Source organism: Ruditapes philippinarum, unplaced genomic scaffold (genome assembly GCF_026571515.1).
Source record: "Ruditapes philippinarum isolate M1 unplaced genomic scaffold, ASM2657151v2 ctg6638_1_1_1_1, whole genome shotgun sequence".
In the NCBI taxonomy this organism is placed as follows: domain Eukaryota; kingdom Metazoa; phylum Mollusca; class Bivalvia; order Venerida; family Veneridae; genus Ruditapes; species Ruditapes philippinarum.
Window position 1 is genome coordinate 283 of NW_026861074.1, and position 15,558 is coordinate 15,840.

General features: G+C 34.6%; 2 protein-coding genes across 2 annotated transcripts; both read left to right on the forward strand.

Moving 5' to 3' along the window:
• The first annotated feature begins 348 nt into the window (after positions 1-348).
• LOC132714422 (uncharacterized) lies at positions 349-5,911 on the forward strand. Its single transcript, XM_060697309.1, has 2 exons — positions 349-930; positions 5,379-5,911. The coding sequence occupies exons 1-2, from the start codon at positions 690-692 to the stop codon at positions 5,552-5,554; spliced, it is 417 nt and encodes a 138-aa protein (XP_060553292.1). The 5' UTR covers positions 349-689; the 3' UTR covers positions 5,555-5,911.
• Positions 5,912-14,250: 8,339 nt separating this feature from the next.
• LOC132714420 (galactose-3-O-sulfotransferase 2-like) lies at positions 14,251-15,078 on the forward strand. The gene has a single exon (XM_060697308.1). The coding sequence runs from the start codon at positions 14,251-14,253 to the stop codon at positions 15,076-15,078; it is 828 nt and encodes a 275-aa protein (XP_060553291.1).
• The last annotated feature ends 480 nt before the right edge of the window (positions 15,079-15,558 follow it).

The following is a 15,558-nucleotide window of genomic DNA, read 5'->3' on the forward strand; positions in this document are numbered from 1 at the left end:
CACACCTACTCAATGAGATCTATCTACCTACAAAGTTTCATGTTGATACCTCTTATACTTTTAGAGTTATGTCCCGGACAAAGTTCAAAGTGTAAAAATAAACAAAGGGGAATAATTCAAAAGTTAGGCAAGGCAGAGTTACGGTTCTTGTGCACTGCACACCTACTCAATGAGATCTATCTACCTACAAAGTTTCATGTTGATACCTCTTGTTGTTACAAAGTTATGTCCCGGACAAGAAAAGGGGACGGACGGACGGAAAGACGGACGGACGGACAAGGCGGCGACTATATGCTCCCCCGAAATTTTTTCGGGGAGCATAAAAATTGTTCAAAGAATTAAATTATAAGCAGAATTCTGGTTGTCATGGCAACAAGGAAACAAGAGCCACCGCCAGACGGGGGCAACGCTCGACTTTTAATTTTCTCTAAAAGCAAACAAAGGAATGTTTGAACAAAATCTTTGAATATACTAATTTATATATATATATATATATATAAACAGAAACACGCAATTCTATAAATAGAAACACGCACATATGTGGTGTTGACATGTGGTTGTGACATGTGGTATCACATGGTGGTGTCACATTGTGTCATGTGTGGTGATACGTGGTGGTGATCTGGCTGGTGCATGTGGTGTCACGTGGTGGTGACATGTGAAGTCGATGGTGGTGACACTGGTGTCACATGGTGGTGTCATGTTGTGGTGACATGTGGTGTGGTCATGTGGTGTCATGTTGTGGTGACATGTGGAGTCACATGGTGGTGTCATGTTATGGTGACATGTGGTGGAGTCATGTGGTGGATTGTGTGGAGTCACGTGGTGGAGTCATGTGGTGGTGTCACAAGGTGGTGACATGTGGTGAAGTCATGTGCTGGTGGTGTCAAGTGCTGGTGGTGTCACATGGTGGTGACAAGGTGGTCTTAAGTATGTTTTGTTATAATATAAGTTGATCCCTTCAATAATAGCAAAGTTACAGACAGTTACAGCAAAAACAATCAAGGTCATTAATGAGTGAAGGTCAAGGTCTGTCTGATTATTTTTAAGTGTTATCCTAGAAGATTATTATGTTCAAGTTTGAAGACAATCCATTCAAAAATAACAATGTTGCAGCCAATAATAGCCAAAAATATTAAAATTCAATAATTTGACCTTCAAAGTCAAGGTCATTTATGAGTGAAGGTCAAGGTCTGGCTGGTTATTTTTAAGGGATATCCTTGAAGATTATTAGGTTCAAGTTTGAAGACAATCCATTCAAAAATAACAAAGTTACAGTCAATAACAGCATGAACAAGCAAAATTTGGACTTTTAACCTTGAAGGTCAAAGTCATTTATGGATGAAGGTCAAGGTTAGTGTGGTCTACTGAAAGGTCTTGTCCCAAGGGTTGTTGTGGCCAAGTATGAAGACAATACACCAAGAAATAAGACTAGTATAGCAATACCTCTCCTTTTTTTTCAAAAAAAAAAAGTCAAGGTAAAAACTGCTCTTTAAAAATTGAATTTAGATATAGATATGTTTTTTTTTTTTTTTAATTATTTTGCTAGGGCAATTAATGCACCATTATTTTTAAGTATTTAAACCTGTTAGTCAATCAATCAATCAATGATGATATTTTCAAATGTAATGGCAATATTTTTACTCCTGAAGTTTTGTCAATTAAAGTAACTCGCCGGTATTACACTTCCTATGTTGTCATCTGTCACAAGCATCACAAGTGACTGCCTCCTGCCGTTTCCTCACAACACTTCCACAGTCTATACAATAATCAGTCATTTCAATAACCAACAAATAACTTAAGGGCCGATTTGACTAGTTTTGATGCCCATTCTGCTAGTTTTGGGGCCAATTTGACAAGTTTTGGAGTCGATTTGACTAGTTTTGGGGCCGATTTGACTTTTAATAATTGTTGTTTGGCTGATTTGACTAATTTTGAGGCCGATTCAACTGATTTTGAGCTGATTTGACTTGGGGCCGATCTGACTTTGGGCGGATTTAACTAGTTTGCATGAGATTAGATACAATGTAGTATAGTACTCCCCTCAGGTACCGCGTCCTTGCCCATTCCGATGTAATTAGAAAATTTGTTTCTTTACACATTGAATGCCACCAAATACTGTTTCCATCTAATTAATTCATTAAAGTGAAAGTGGAAGTGCTGATTTTTGTGAATTTGGATAGAATTTTTTTCATTTCAAATAAATTCTGTCATTGATAGGAAAATCCAAAGCTGCCGGTGTGTGTTAAAAATACTTCTTTATTTTACCCCATATTTAACATTTAAACTTATAATTTCATGTTCCGACAAGTGAAGGTCGTCTGCTGAAACTGTAGTGACATCATATTCTGTTACAAAAAATTATACTGAATTAAAAAAGGGCCATCAATTAACATAAAACGGTACCATAGTGATATCCATTTAAGCTCCCATTCAAAACATGGCTGACTGAATATATATGTTTCTAATTTAAATTTTGGAGTTATTTCTATCAATGACATGTGTATTTTAATGTCAAGATGCGACAACAAAACACAATTCAATAAAATAGTAAATACAAGTTCTTTTTATTTGCACAATTTGCTGGAAATAATAAGAACAGTGGTACCATAGGGGACCATCCTATGTATCCTGTTTTCTCGTACTATAGTGGGGCTACGGCCTAAACTTGGTTGGATAATTTTTATTAAAAATTTTTGGTACAGTATTTTTTAGTCTGATACACAGAAAAATGCCCTTTTAAGACAATATAAATGAAGAAAGATCGTAACCGAAAGCAAAACTTAAGTTATTTCCGCTTGTATATGCTGACCTTCACCCTTTATGTGAAGCAGGTGCTTTCTCATATTATCGTGGAATTTGATTGGTTGTTAAGGCTGGTCGCTCTGTGATGATTTTATTCTACACACCAGTTCAAATCATTAGTGCAACTCCCTAATTAAGTGTTAAATAGCTTAGCTTTTGTAATTTTTTGTGTTTTTTAATAAAAGCTTGGTAGGCCATAATCAAACTTTTAGGATCATATTGACGCCTTTTTGGTACCACATGATTTGGTTTGTTCTAAAAATAGTTTGAACTCAATTATGTGTTGTTGTTTACATTATCCCTCTAAAATATTTTATGTTTATGTTTACTTATTAGTTATATTAGCATTTAGCAATGAATACTACAGTTTTTCATTGTACTGTAGTCATATGTTTTATTGTTTTGTTGTCAAAACTAAAAATTGATATTAAGGATAAATATGTTTCATCATATGGTTTTTAATTGGAGTTCATATGATTTGTATATTATCTATTTGTGGAACAAATGCTTTGAGCTGTATTGTAAAATATAGTAGTGTGAAACCGTCATTTAAAGCGCCTTGTGTTAGAGACCTGATACAGGTTTCTGCAACATGGAAAAACTAAACAAGAGGGCCATGATGGCCCTGAGGTCGCTCACCTGTATATAGCCCCCCCCCCCCCCCCCCCCCCGGCCCAATTTTTACCCCAAGGGCTTTTATTTGTTTATTTGAACAGACTTGGTAGACACCCATAAGAAGATGTTTCATGCAAAACATCTAAGTTCTAGCTCATTGGGTTTTTTAAAAGAAGATTTTTTAAGTTTTTACTATACACATAGAGTAAAAAACAATGACACCCCTCGGGCAGGGCCAGTTTTGACCCCTGGGCTTTTATTTGAACAAACTTTGTAGATATTTACTTAAAGATGTTTCATGCTTAATATCTAAACTCTAGTTATTTGGGTTTTTTCAAAGAAGATTTTTAAGTTTTTGCTATGTATATAAGGAAAATCAATGACCCCCGGGGCGGGGCCAGTTTTAACCCCAGGGCTTTTATTTGAACATACTTGGTAGACACCCATTAGAACATGTCTCATGCTAAATATCTTAGCTCTAACTCTTTTGGTTCTTTAAAAGAAGATTTTATAAGTTTTTACTATATGCATATAGGGAAAATCAATGACCCCCTGGGGCGGGGCCAATTTTGACCCCAGGGCTTTTATTTGAACAAACTTGGTAGACATTTACTAGAAGATGTTTTATGCCAAATATCTAAGCTCTAGCTCTTACGGTTCTTTAAAAGAAGATTTTTTAAGTTTAAACTATATGCATATAGGAAAATCAATTACCCCCAGGGCGGGGCCAATTTTGACCCCAGGGCTTTTATTTGAACAAACTTGGTAGACATTCACTAGAAGATGTTTCATGCCAAATATCTAAGCTCTAGCTCTTTGGGTTCTTTAAAAAGAAGATTTTTTAAGTTTTTACTTTATGCATATAGGGAAATCAATGACCCCCTGGGGCGGGGCCAATTTTGACCCAGGGCTTTATTTGAACAAACTTGGTAGACACTCACTAGAAGATGTTTCATGCAAATATCTAAGCTCTAGCTCTTACAGTTCTTTAAAGGAAGATTTTTTAAGTGTTTACTATATGCATATAGGGAAAATCAATGACCCCCCGGGGCGGGGCCAATTTTGACCCCAGGGCTTTTATTTGAACAAACTTGGTAGACACTCACTAGAAGATGTTCCATGCCAAAAATCTTAGCTCTAGCTCTTACAGTTCTTTAAAAGAAGATCTTTTAAGTTTTTACTATATGCATATAGGGAAAATCAATGACCCCCCGGGGGCGGGGCCAATTTTGACCCCAGGGCTTTTATTTGAACAAACTTGGTAGACACTCATTAGAAGATGTTTCATGCCAAATATCTAAGCTCTAGCTCTTAGGGTTGTTTAAAAGAAGATATTTAAAGATTTTTCTTTCGGTTGCCATGGCAACCAGAGTTCTGCATGGAATTAAATTCTTTGAACAATTTTAAAAGGTGACCACCAAAGGAACATTCCTGTGAAGTTTGGATGAAATTGGCTCAGTGGTTTATGAGGAGATGTCATTTAAAGCAAAAGTTTACGGACGGACGACGGACGGACGACGGACGGACGGACGCCGGACGAAAAGCGATCACAAAAGCTCACCCTGTCACTTTGTGACAGGTGAGCTAAAAATTGATGATCTTGGAGAAAAAACTGATTTATTTAATGTTTTCCTCTTGACTTTGCAATAATTTCCACAGTTATTTTGTTTTTTATCTGTTTTTGTCTCATTTCTTTAGTTATTTTTGCCAGAGACAAAACAGCTCTGCTAAATAGACATGTTTTCGGATATCGACAGAAGTCGCGAGTGTCGCTTCCATCTGTTTTAATAATTCCACGAAAATATGAGAAACCACGATAATACGAGAAACAGGGATACTATCAATAATATAATAGTATACCTGATCTGCAGATATCTCTTATTTTTCATTTATAATACATTAGATGGTCTTGATAACATGCAAGTAATCAGAAAAAAATTAATGTTTTTTTTTTTCAGTTGGCCAAGTTGACCCGTGCCGAGCTGGTATAGGGCCGAGTTGTCTCAACCCGGTAGATCTAGTCAAGAGGGGGCTCTGTAGGCTACGTCAACCCATTTATATCAAAGTGAATTACGGTTACACTACCATACCTTACCACACAACTAAGAAAAAATCGATCTTTTTAAAAGAATAAAATGGGGAGAAACTGTCTGCAAAATATCGCACAAATACAGACAGTTCTCTACAGTGCCAGTGGGGACACAGGCACTAGACACAATTATTTTACCCATATACCAGGGTCTATTCTAGGATTCGAAAAATAGGGGGGATTTTTATCGAAAAGTCAGAATTGATTATATTTGTTGATCTTTTGGCGCGATAGCTCAGTTGGTTAAACCACTGATTATCACTCCTGAGGTCCCGGGTTTGATCCTGGGTTACACCCTTGGGATTTTTCAGAGACACTTTCAGTGTTTCCCACCTACCTAGAGGTGTACTGGTAAGAAATCCAGGTAATCCTCGCATGTATCAGTGCTATACACTGGGCATGTAAAAGGCCTGCAAGACAGGGCGGACCGTGAGACTAGGCGGACCATATATTGGGACAGGGCGGACCGTCACTCGAGACGAGGCGGACCGTAATTTAAAAAAGTATTTATATGTGGACTAATGTAATAAAAGTATTAAATTATTGATGTTTTTGTTCTTCGTTTTAATATTTCAATGCATATATAAAAGTAAAAATATAAAATAAATTTTAAAAGTTCATGTGTAATTGAATATTAATTTGCTGAATGGACGATGTCACTCGAGACGAAAGTATTTAATTGTGGATGATTTTGGTATTCTTTATAATATTTCAATCTAAACCTTTCTATGTAACATATGAAACATATATATACTGAACCAAAAAAATGGAAACTTTCGCAAAGTATCATGTGCCAGTTGTCAAGGGTACCACATAGATGTACACACTTGTATATATGTAGTAGCTCGTAAAACTCGTTTTGTTTGCAAAATCGGTCAGCTAATCCCGTATAAAAGCCCGAAATGTTTATTCAACGTAAAAATCGAGTTTCAAAAGGATTGAAAAACTGTACTAACATATCTACATTCAAACTTGGAGAAAGTTTCTTTTTTGTTTCAGTATATTAGAGTAGTTTAAAAAAAATTTCTCAAGAAATTATTTGTAACTGCGTCGACTTACGCAAGTGATAATTGACCAATTATCGGGATATAACAATGTTATTGTTTGTATAAGGCGCTAACGCTGCTAAAATTGATAAACTTTATTAAACAATTACTGAATTAGACACATAAAAAAACATATTTTGTTGTACAATACACGAAATAACAATGATGGCGAATAACATCACATTAAAATTATTTGCAATTCAACACAATAACAAAAAAAATGAAGTGACATATTTGAAAAACAAAACTATCTTATTAAAATTTACATAATAAGCACAGACACATGAAATAAAATGAACACTGAAATATAATTTATTAAACAATAAGACACATCAAAGAACTTTTAAAACTTACTGTATTTTATATTTTTAATTGAATATTTGAATTGAAATATCAATACGAAGAACAAAAACATCAATAATTACATTAGTCCACATATAAATACTTTTTTAAATCACGGTCCGCCTTGTCTCGAGTGACGGTCCGCCCTGTCCAAAAATACGGTCCGCCTAGTCTCGAGTCACGGTCCGCCCTGGTACGGTCCGCCCTGTCTCACGGTCCGCCCTGTCCGTAATTCATGTAAAAGAACCAAGGGGTCTATTCAATAAGAGCTAGGGACTGGTTCCCGGATTCCCTTGTATCTTAAAGCTGTTTCTTAAATGTATACAATGTATACCTGCTTAGAGTGATCGAAAACGATTTTAAAGCAGTATAATGTAGAAAAAAAAAAAAAAATTTCCCTTCTTTCTCTATGTAAAATTTTCCCCCTGCCTCTGAAAAAATAGGAGTGAATTCTCAAAAATAGGGGTGAATCCCCCCTCCTAGAATAAACACTGATATACGCTCATTAATACATTATACTATATATAAAGAATATTCTTTATATAAAGTATTATGAGCGTATATGGGTAAAACAGGCCTCGACATTAGCGGTGGTCCATTGGTCCGAGACCACCTGATTTTGGCAATGACCACCTAATTTTACAGGCAACTGGTCCATTAGACCACTTGAATTTTCCAAATGGTGCAAGGCTCATCTGGGAGAATGGTTATTTGGTCGAAAAACGTGTTCTTTAATTGTTGTTTAAAACCATTTCTCCGATGTACAGGTACATGTTCATTCATCTCATTAGTTCAAAAAGATCTTAAGACATCCATAACTTTTTATTACCGGTAACTCGCTAACAGTGTAGTTAAAAAAGTAGAAAATTCATTCAAATGTCTCTAGTACTGCATTGAATTTATAACATTGTATCACTATTGGATATCGGATAAACACATGATTAATGGTGCAAACATAGGCAAAGGAATTATTAAATATTTAGTAATCTTTGGCTACTTTTTTAAACGATCAGAGATCCATTTTTTTCTTATTTAAAGTTTTTTAAAAGGTTATAAATACTTTGTCAAAAATAAATAAATTTCAACAAACAAGCATGTATAATAATTCTGTGAGGAAGATAAGCTCAATTAGTAGGATTTTTTCTGTTTATCATTAAATTAATATTTCATTGTTTCAAAGACAAGAATATAATAACTTAATTGTTTAATTAAAAATGTTAATCTATAAAAAGCAATTATTATTCTTATAAGATGTACCAGGAAACAGCAATGAGTATTTGAATAACAGTAAGGGAATAAGTCATTCACAAATGGTTTCACTTAATAATTCTCTAACTTGAGTTGCGGAAGAAGTCACTTAACCAAGTATGAGTACTGTCATGTATTTTTCAATGAGATAATAAATACTAAATAGGATTACATTACAATGACTTACTATCTGATTAGATTGAAATAGAAAAAATACATGTTTTCTTCAGTTGATATAAATCTAATAATAAATATGTTTCTGTTACCAATTTTAAGTGTAGTTCTTCTAAATCTGAAGTTTCCTTAAAAACAAATGAGTAAAAAAAAAGATGGACCACCTGTGTTCAGAAAGGACCACCTGAATTTTGGATCCAGTGGTCCGGCATACCACCTGATGAAAAAGTTAGTGTCGAGACCTGGGTAAAATAATTGTGTCTAGTGCCTGTGAGTGGGGAGGTCAGGAGGGGTCCCTGTGTGTCCAGTAACACTTTCCGCGTATTTGTTCCGTTCGCTTTTCGGTATAATTTCTAACAAAATTGACAATAATAGAATTAAACATACAGGGTATCTTAAGCTTATTTACGGGTCTTTACTTACACGAAAAGAGAGTTGGTTTGTTTCTCGTGTTGAAAGATGTCTTCCAATTTTTGAAGGGAGTTTGAACCAGAAAAATGGTATTTTTTCTGGACTATTTCCCGCGCCTCTGTTTTGGAAGCCTCCATCTTGTTTATCTGTGATGTCATAAGCATGTGACTTCGAAACTCCGCCTCCTCCAGGAAATTACCTTCTCCAAATCCCTCCAGAGGCGTGCACGTGGCGGAGAAGGCACACGGCAGGTCAAGGTCAAGTCATCTTAAGTACCAGAGGTGATTGGTTGACCTGTCGTGACTAATTCTGGAGGGTTGGCGCTAACGAGAGCCGTTTTTGTTATTGACCAGTATGGAACATGATGCCTGTCCTACTATTCGGCCAGTATTGTCGTACTCCTCTACCACCAACGAACGAAGAATAGGCTTCAGGAAGATTCAGCATGAAAAAGACGTCCCCGATGTGACTACCCTAGTGGACCGGCACGGATGCTATATTCTCGGACAGATGGTTTAACCGGCGCCGAGTATAAATAAACTCAAACTGACTGACTCCTCCAGGAAAGGGATGTCAGAAAGTGATTACCGTTTCCAAATTTCCAAAAATGAAGGCCTAAGGACGCTATTGAATATCTATCTATACAGTAGTACTGTAGGCATCATAGTACAAAATTTTTATGATTGTAGCAAGGGTCATGAATGATTTAATAATAATGGGACAACATTTAGTGACGAAAAAGGCATACAGTACTGTACAGGATATACTGTACAGTACTGCAGTTTGAATTGTCTGGAAAAAAGCAGTAAGCTTGCTCCTAGGCTAATATACTCAGTTTAAATGTATAATTTATTGTCCCTGATATCTATAAGATATTTAATAGATTTACTAGACCTTACAAAATATGGGACAAAAAATTACATAACAAAAATGCATGTCTGTGAAAAAAAGAGAAAGAATACAATATTTATTTATTTAGACTACATATATGCCCATGTTCATACTTGCAAACTAAATTGACAATTTTAATGTGTCTATACTGCAGCAGAGGCTCATTCACCGTTAATATATACAGGGGCCTTATGAATACAACTTCACGAATATGTGTAAATCACATATTTATTAATAAATCGTGGTGTAAATATATTGTTTATGATGTATGTACCAAAACAATAATGGTAATGCATATGAAATGGTTCACATATATATATATATATATATATATATATATATATATATATATATATATATATATATATATATATATATATATATATATATATATATATATATATATATATATATATATATTCATTTGTACATATTTGTAGGAAGGGGCCAGGGTTTGATAAGAACTAATCGGCCTGTCCTCTCCCTAACCCTAACTTTTAGAAGCCCGAAATGTTAGCCCTTGTAACCTCATGGTTCGGCACATTTCTCTTGCCAATACAGTAATGGTCAAAATATCATAAAATAATCTCCCTTTGAGCGAAATGGACCGTTCCGGTGTTTCAAAAACAGTTTAATGTAAATTTGCTAACTTGTCATCCAATCGCTACACTGAGATAATACATAGTCTCACTGGTTGACCTGGTTTGCACAAAAGAACACGTGCTTATGTTTGTGATACTGTTTGTGAGCAGTTGACATAGCAATGAATCGAAAAGATGTGGCTAAATGTTCCGCTACGAAAAACCGGAAAGGTTCATTACTTTCCTCGTTACGTGCACATTGTGGAGAGGCATATCATGTCGGTGAAAAGGGAAAACCGGGGCATGTACCTGCAGACCAGCTGCTGATGTCCTGGCTGAAGCCTAGGAGAGCCGCCCTATAATTAATGCAGACAGAGACGGCGGTGAAGGGTAATAGGGTGTGTGAACCCCTGGTACTAATTAGAGACGGCTTGAACGGCAATAACCATCCTTATCATGGCTATATCACCTTAAGATTATCGTTATTGTATCTGGTTACAGTACGTTAAGGTGCTCATCGCCCTCTTATAAGCCTTAAACATTACACGGAGGTATTTTTTTTATGCATCAAAATTAACACTTTTATTGCATGATATATAACATATCCTGGAGTCCGTACTCGATATGGCGAATTAACATACGCTACCTATGCGGTATTTGTGGCTGACCGAGTTTAATATGACGGGAAGCACATGAAGGATACAGGTTGCAACTATAGAGCTGCTGTACAGGAATGACGAATACCCCCATCTGATATCTATGACACAGATTATCATGTAGTGCAATTTATCATTATTTTGGAAGGAAAGTATTTGAATAAAGTTTTAGAAAAGTCATTTGAAAAGTATAGAATTATTGGTGCAAAACATGCCCTTCAAGGTTGACATTGACCTTAAGCCTGAACAGTGACATTGTAGAGATTAGCATTTAAGTGAAGTTTGAAGAAAATGTCTCAAGGGGTATAGAATTTCGAACAGACACGAAATTGCCTAATGTTTGACCTTCGATGTCACTGTGACCTCTGAGTCTGCACAGCGGCGTTATGGGTCTTGCACATCACCTTGTAAATTTTTGAGCCAAGTTTAAAGAAAATCCTTTAACTGGTATAGCATTTATAGATCGGACTCGAAATTGTCTGATATTTAACCTTTGACCTATAAGGATGACCTTTATCTTGAGCCGAAAACGGCTGTGACATAGGGTCTATGACATAGGATCTATACATTATCTTGTTAACATGAAAATTTGAGCCAAGTTTAAAGAAATATAGTAGTTTTAGAGAAGACAGACAATAACATGTCTCATATATGACCTTTGACCATCAAGAATGACTTTCACCTTGAACCTGAGTAGTGATGGCGTGAATTCACGGATGTTGAGGCAACATCTGAGTCAAGTTTAAAAAAATTCCTTCTCGGGCTATTTGATTTATATAGTGGACACGATCCGGAGACGGACAGACTAAGGGGCGGGCTGATTCGAAAAAGTGATTCCAGTAATGTGGCGAGGGTATAATTAGTATGCCAGATTTATCTGATATGTAAGTGTTATGTCCCTTTTGGATAAAGACAATCGGTGTTTTTAGGGGAGGATCATCATCGTTGTCCACTATCATCATTGTTGCGTGTTTGTTAAATATCGATAAGGGTCTAATTTCATACTATTTTTTTATGAATAACAGCCTATTAAGTACATGTAAATATAGTTTAAGTCAACATTTTAAGAATCTTTTTGATATACATTATTTTACAGAAAACATTGTTTTAATTATATAATTTCATTTTGTCTCCCACGTGTCATTATTTCTCATTTCAAAAGCAATCACACATGCTACACACATTGTTGTTGCTTCTATATGTGATGAGTTAGAAAGATAATGCATAACATGGCTTTTCAAGAGATGAAATCGCCCGCTTCTTTTATTATTATATAGAACTCATACAGAGTACGCATAGGAAAATATGTTACACTATATACAATGCCCAATAAAACAATAAGTTTGTACAATATGCGGCATGATAATTCATTAGATACTAAACGATGAATACAAACGGAAGCAGAAAATGAACAGGTATGTAATAAAAGCATTGCAATTCAGAAACTATGAATAAGTGGTTCATGGATTAATTAAATCTTTCGTTATATTGAATATACTAATGAAATTCTGTAACGCTTTTGTGACTTCGTTAAAACGAGTTTACACAGCTGTGCACATGATTATTTTGACGTGAGATCATTTGCGTTAAATACAAAACGTAAGGACTTGCTTAAACGTTAGCGTTACACTGTAGGTGCGTTAATGAAACAGCCACTGTTATAACTGAAAAATGGTTATTTATTTTAGCTATGTGATAAATAGAACATTTCATTTGCGTATTTTCGTTGCCACATTTATCGTGCTTGTTCAATTTAATAATAGTATGCTCTCTCCAGAGGCTCGCACAATATAATTTTTATTCAACTCATTCAATAAATTAAGTATTGGAATATTTCCTTTATATTCTGATACACATGCATATATGGATGTAGCAATACCAAGAATCCGAAAATGATCTTGGATTGATATTTTTGTGATGAAAATAATTAGAAAAAAGCGATAATAATCTTTATAAAGAAGTGAGAGTTATGCTTAAAATGACATCGATAAAGTTACTTGAGATGTTAACCAAACTGCATAAAAACAAGAATTAACTGTATTGTATCATAACCATCCACTTTGATAGATTTTTGTCATGTTTTGCTTTTGTTACATAAAAAATACAGTCTAAACCTACATTGATTATGTAATATATATTTAGTTGTACGCTAATAAGGAACAATTTAAGAAGGTAAAAGAGCAATGGACAGTAGTTGTTCCAAAAAAAAATTCTTACTAGCATTTATCAGATTTCTAATGTGTTTGTCCAAATGGATGAGAATGAAATGAATAAATGGTTAAGCAAGCGCTGAAGAAAAATAAAGTAGTTTATTAGTTATAAATTGTAAATTTCAAAGCTATTGGGAGATAGGTCAAAGATCTTGGATTTACACAAATTATGTGCTAGATAGAGAACAATTAATAAAAATGACTGCAGACCATGCTGCTGGAATACAATATATAATTATGTATAAATAAATAAATAAATCTTTTAATAACGGATATAGAGCATGCTTGATGTTCATCACCTGTAGAAAGTATGTTGAATGAGAAATAATGTGTCATAAAAGTTGCAAAGATTTGTATTTGAGTTTCATACAAAATTCTTAATCACGGAAAACATAAAAAGCAAACGAATGATACAGCTATATGGCCAATGGGTAATTTGTTTAGAAACTGTAACAGGGCACCAGAAATAAGGTTTTAAGAAAATATGTTTATCATTTTTGGGACTTAATGGACTATTAGTCTTTGTCCTGTTTTTTCGACAAATGAGAAGAACTAAATTTGAAATTTCTGACTGTCTATTTCGGATAAACTGTTTTCAATAGCGTTTATTCAACCGTCTAGTTAAACGTAGTGTCTATCTGAAAGAACAAAACATGTTTAAACAAAAAGTTGGTCAACAACTAAGTTAGTTTGACACTAATTAAACAATAAAATGTTTTCAACAGTAAAAGTAGCTCCTACATCGTTTTGCGTTTGCTGTTGTATAAATCTTGTTAAGTTTTATACTAACGTCTAACTGTTATATAGCCGACAGAACGGCATGCACATTCTTGGACATTGGACAGAACGACATAAGATCATCTTACAATTTATTGAGATGAGTTTAATTGGTTTATTTATTAATTATCATTGATTTATATGAAATCTGATATGTTTACTTTCAGCTTCAAGTATCGAGATTTATCTATCATACCCCTCATTCTGCTATGCACTTTGCTCTTGTTTTGGTGCACATATATCTATCTGAGGCCAACAGATTTCGTCAAAACCGCTGAAATTCACAACACCTCGAGTGATCCTAGGCAAAAAGTGACAAGGATATCTTTTTTGAAGATACCAAAGGCTGGATCTAGCACGGTAGCATGCATATTTCTTAGATTTGGATTTAAAAACAATCTGTCGATGTTCCTGCCAAAACAATCAGTAATCTATGATTTAGATCAAAAATTGCTGATGGAACAAAAGAAACAATATGATATTTTTGTAATACACACGAACTATAGCCACAAGTTTTTCACTTCTATTGTTAGAAATCCAGCAATTATTGGAGTTGTACGCAGGCCAGAAAAAAGAATTATAAGTCACGCGTTCTTCTTCAAACTGAAAACCAGGTCAAGACAATTACAAGTGTTAAGTGACCAAAATTTTATAAACGAAGTTGTAAAGGACACACCACGATATGGTGTTAACAAAGTAATTTCTCAATATTTTGGTATCACAAACTTAGATATATCTGAAAATTCTTTACAGCAATACCTTTTGAGACTGAACTCTGAATTTACATTAGTCATTATCCTTGAGAAACTCGACGAATCTCTTATCCTACTCAAGAGACTGTTTCGATGGTCGATATATGACGTAATTTACGCGGCCAAAAAGACAAGACATCGCGAAGGCATCCATTTAAACGCTAGCCAGATAAAGCATCTAGAATATACGAACAAGCTCGAATATGCGATTTATAATTTCTTTAATAAAGAACTTGAAAGAAAGATCAGGAATGCTGGAGACAACTTTTCACAAGAAGTTGCACAATTTAAAGATATACTTAGTCAAACAGATGCGTTTTGTCTCACACCAAATAATACTGTACCATTTTACACGTTTCCTGCATCAAGATGGGACGATAGTTTCTCAATAACAACAACAGACTGTTATGTTATCTATGAACAGGATGTCAATCAGTTCAAAATTAATTATCCATTTAGTGTTAAAATTGGAAATAAATAACTGAATAAAAGTTGATTGGAGTATATCATAGATATCTTATCAAACATTAAAATGATTTATTGTTGAAATTGCACCTTTCTCATAAATTTACACAAGCTTTATTCTGATTGTAAAAAATACACAGTGTTGCAATATCAAATGATTTTTTTCCTTTTTTCTGTTTTTATTAATTTTATTTTTTTCAGACTAAATATTGAAAACTGATTTTAACAAAAGAAGGGTTTTTTTTAATTATTGCATTATAACGTGGCCGAATACATTCTTACGATAATTTTTTGTTCTTAACAGAAAAGTGTAATCAGAAAAAATGTTTGCCTTAAATTGGTTTGGAATTTAACCTTTTGACTAGATGAGCTAGCTCTCTCTAGAAAAGCAAAATCTACACCACTGAGCCCCCCAATAAAAAAATCGATTGTCTGGCACAGTTGTCGGATGTTGCCTTTATAATTATGAAGGTAGGTGTGCTCTATCTTATCGTTT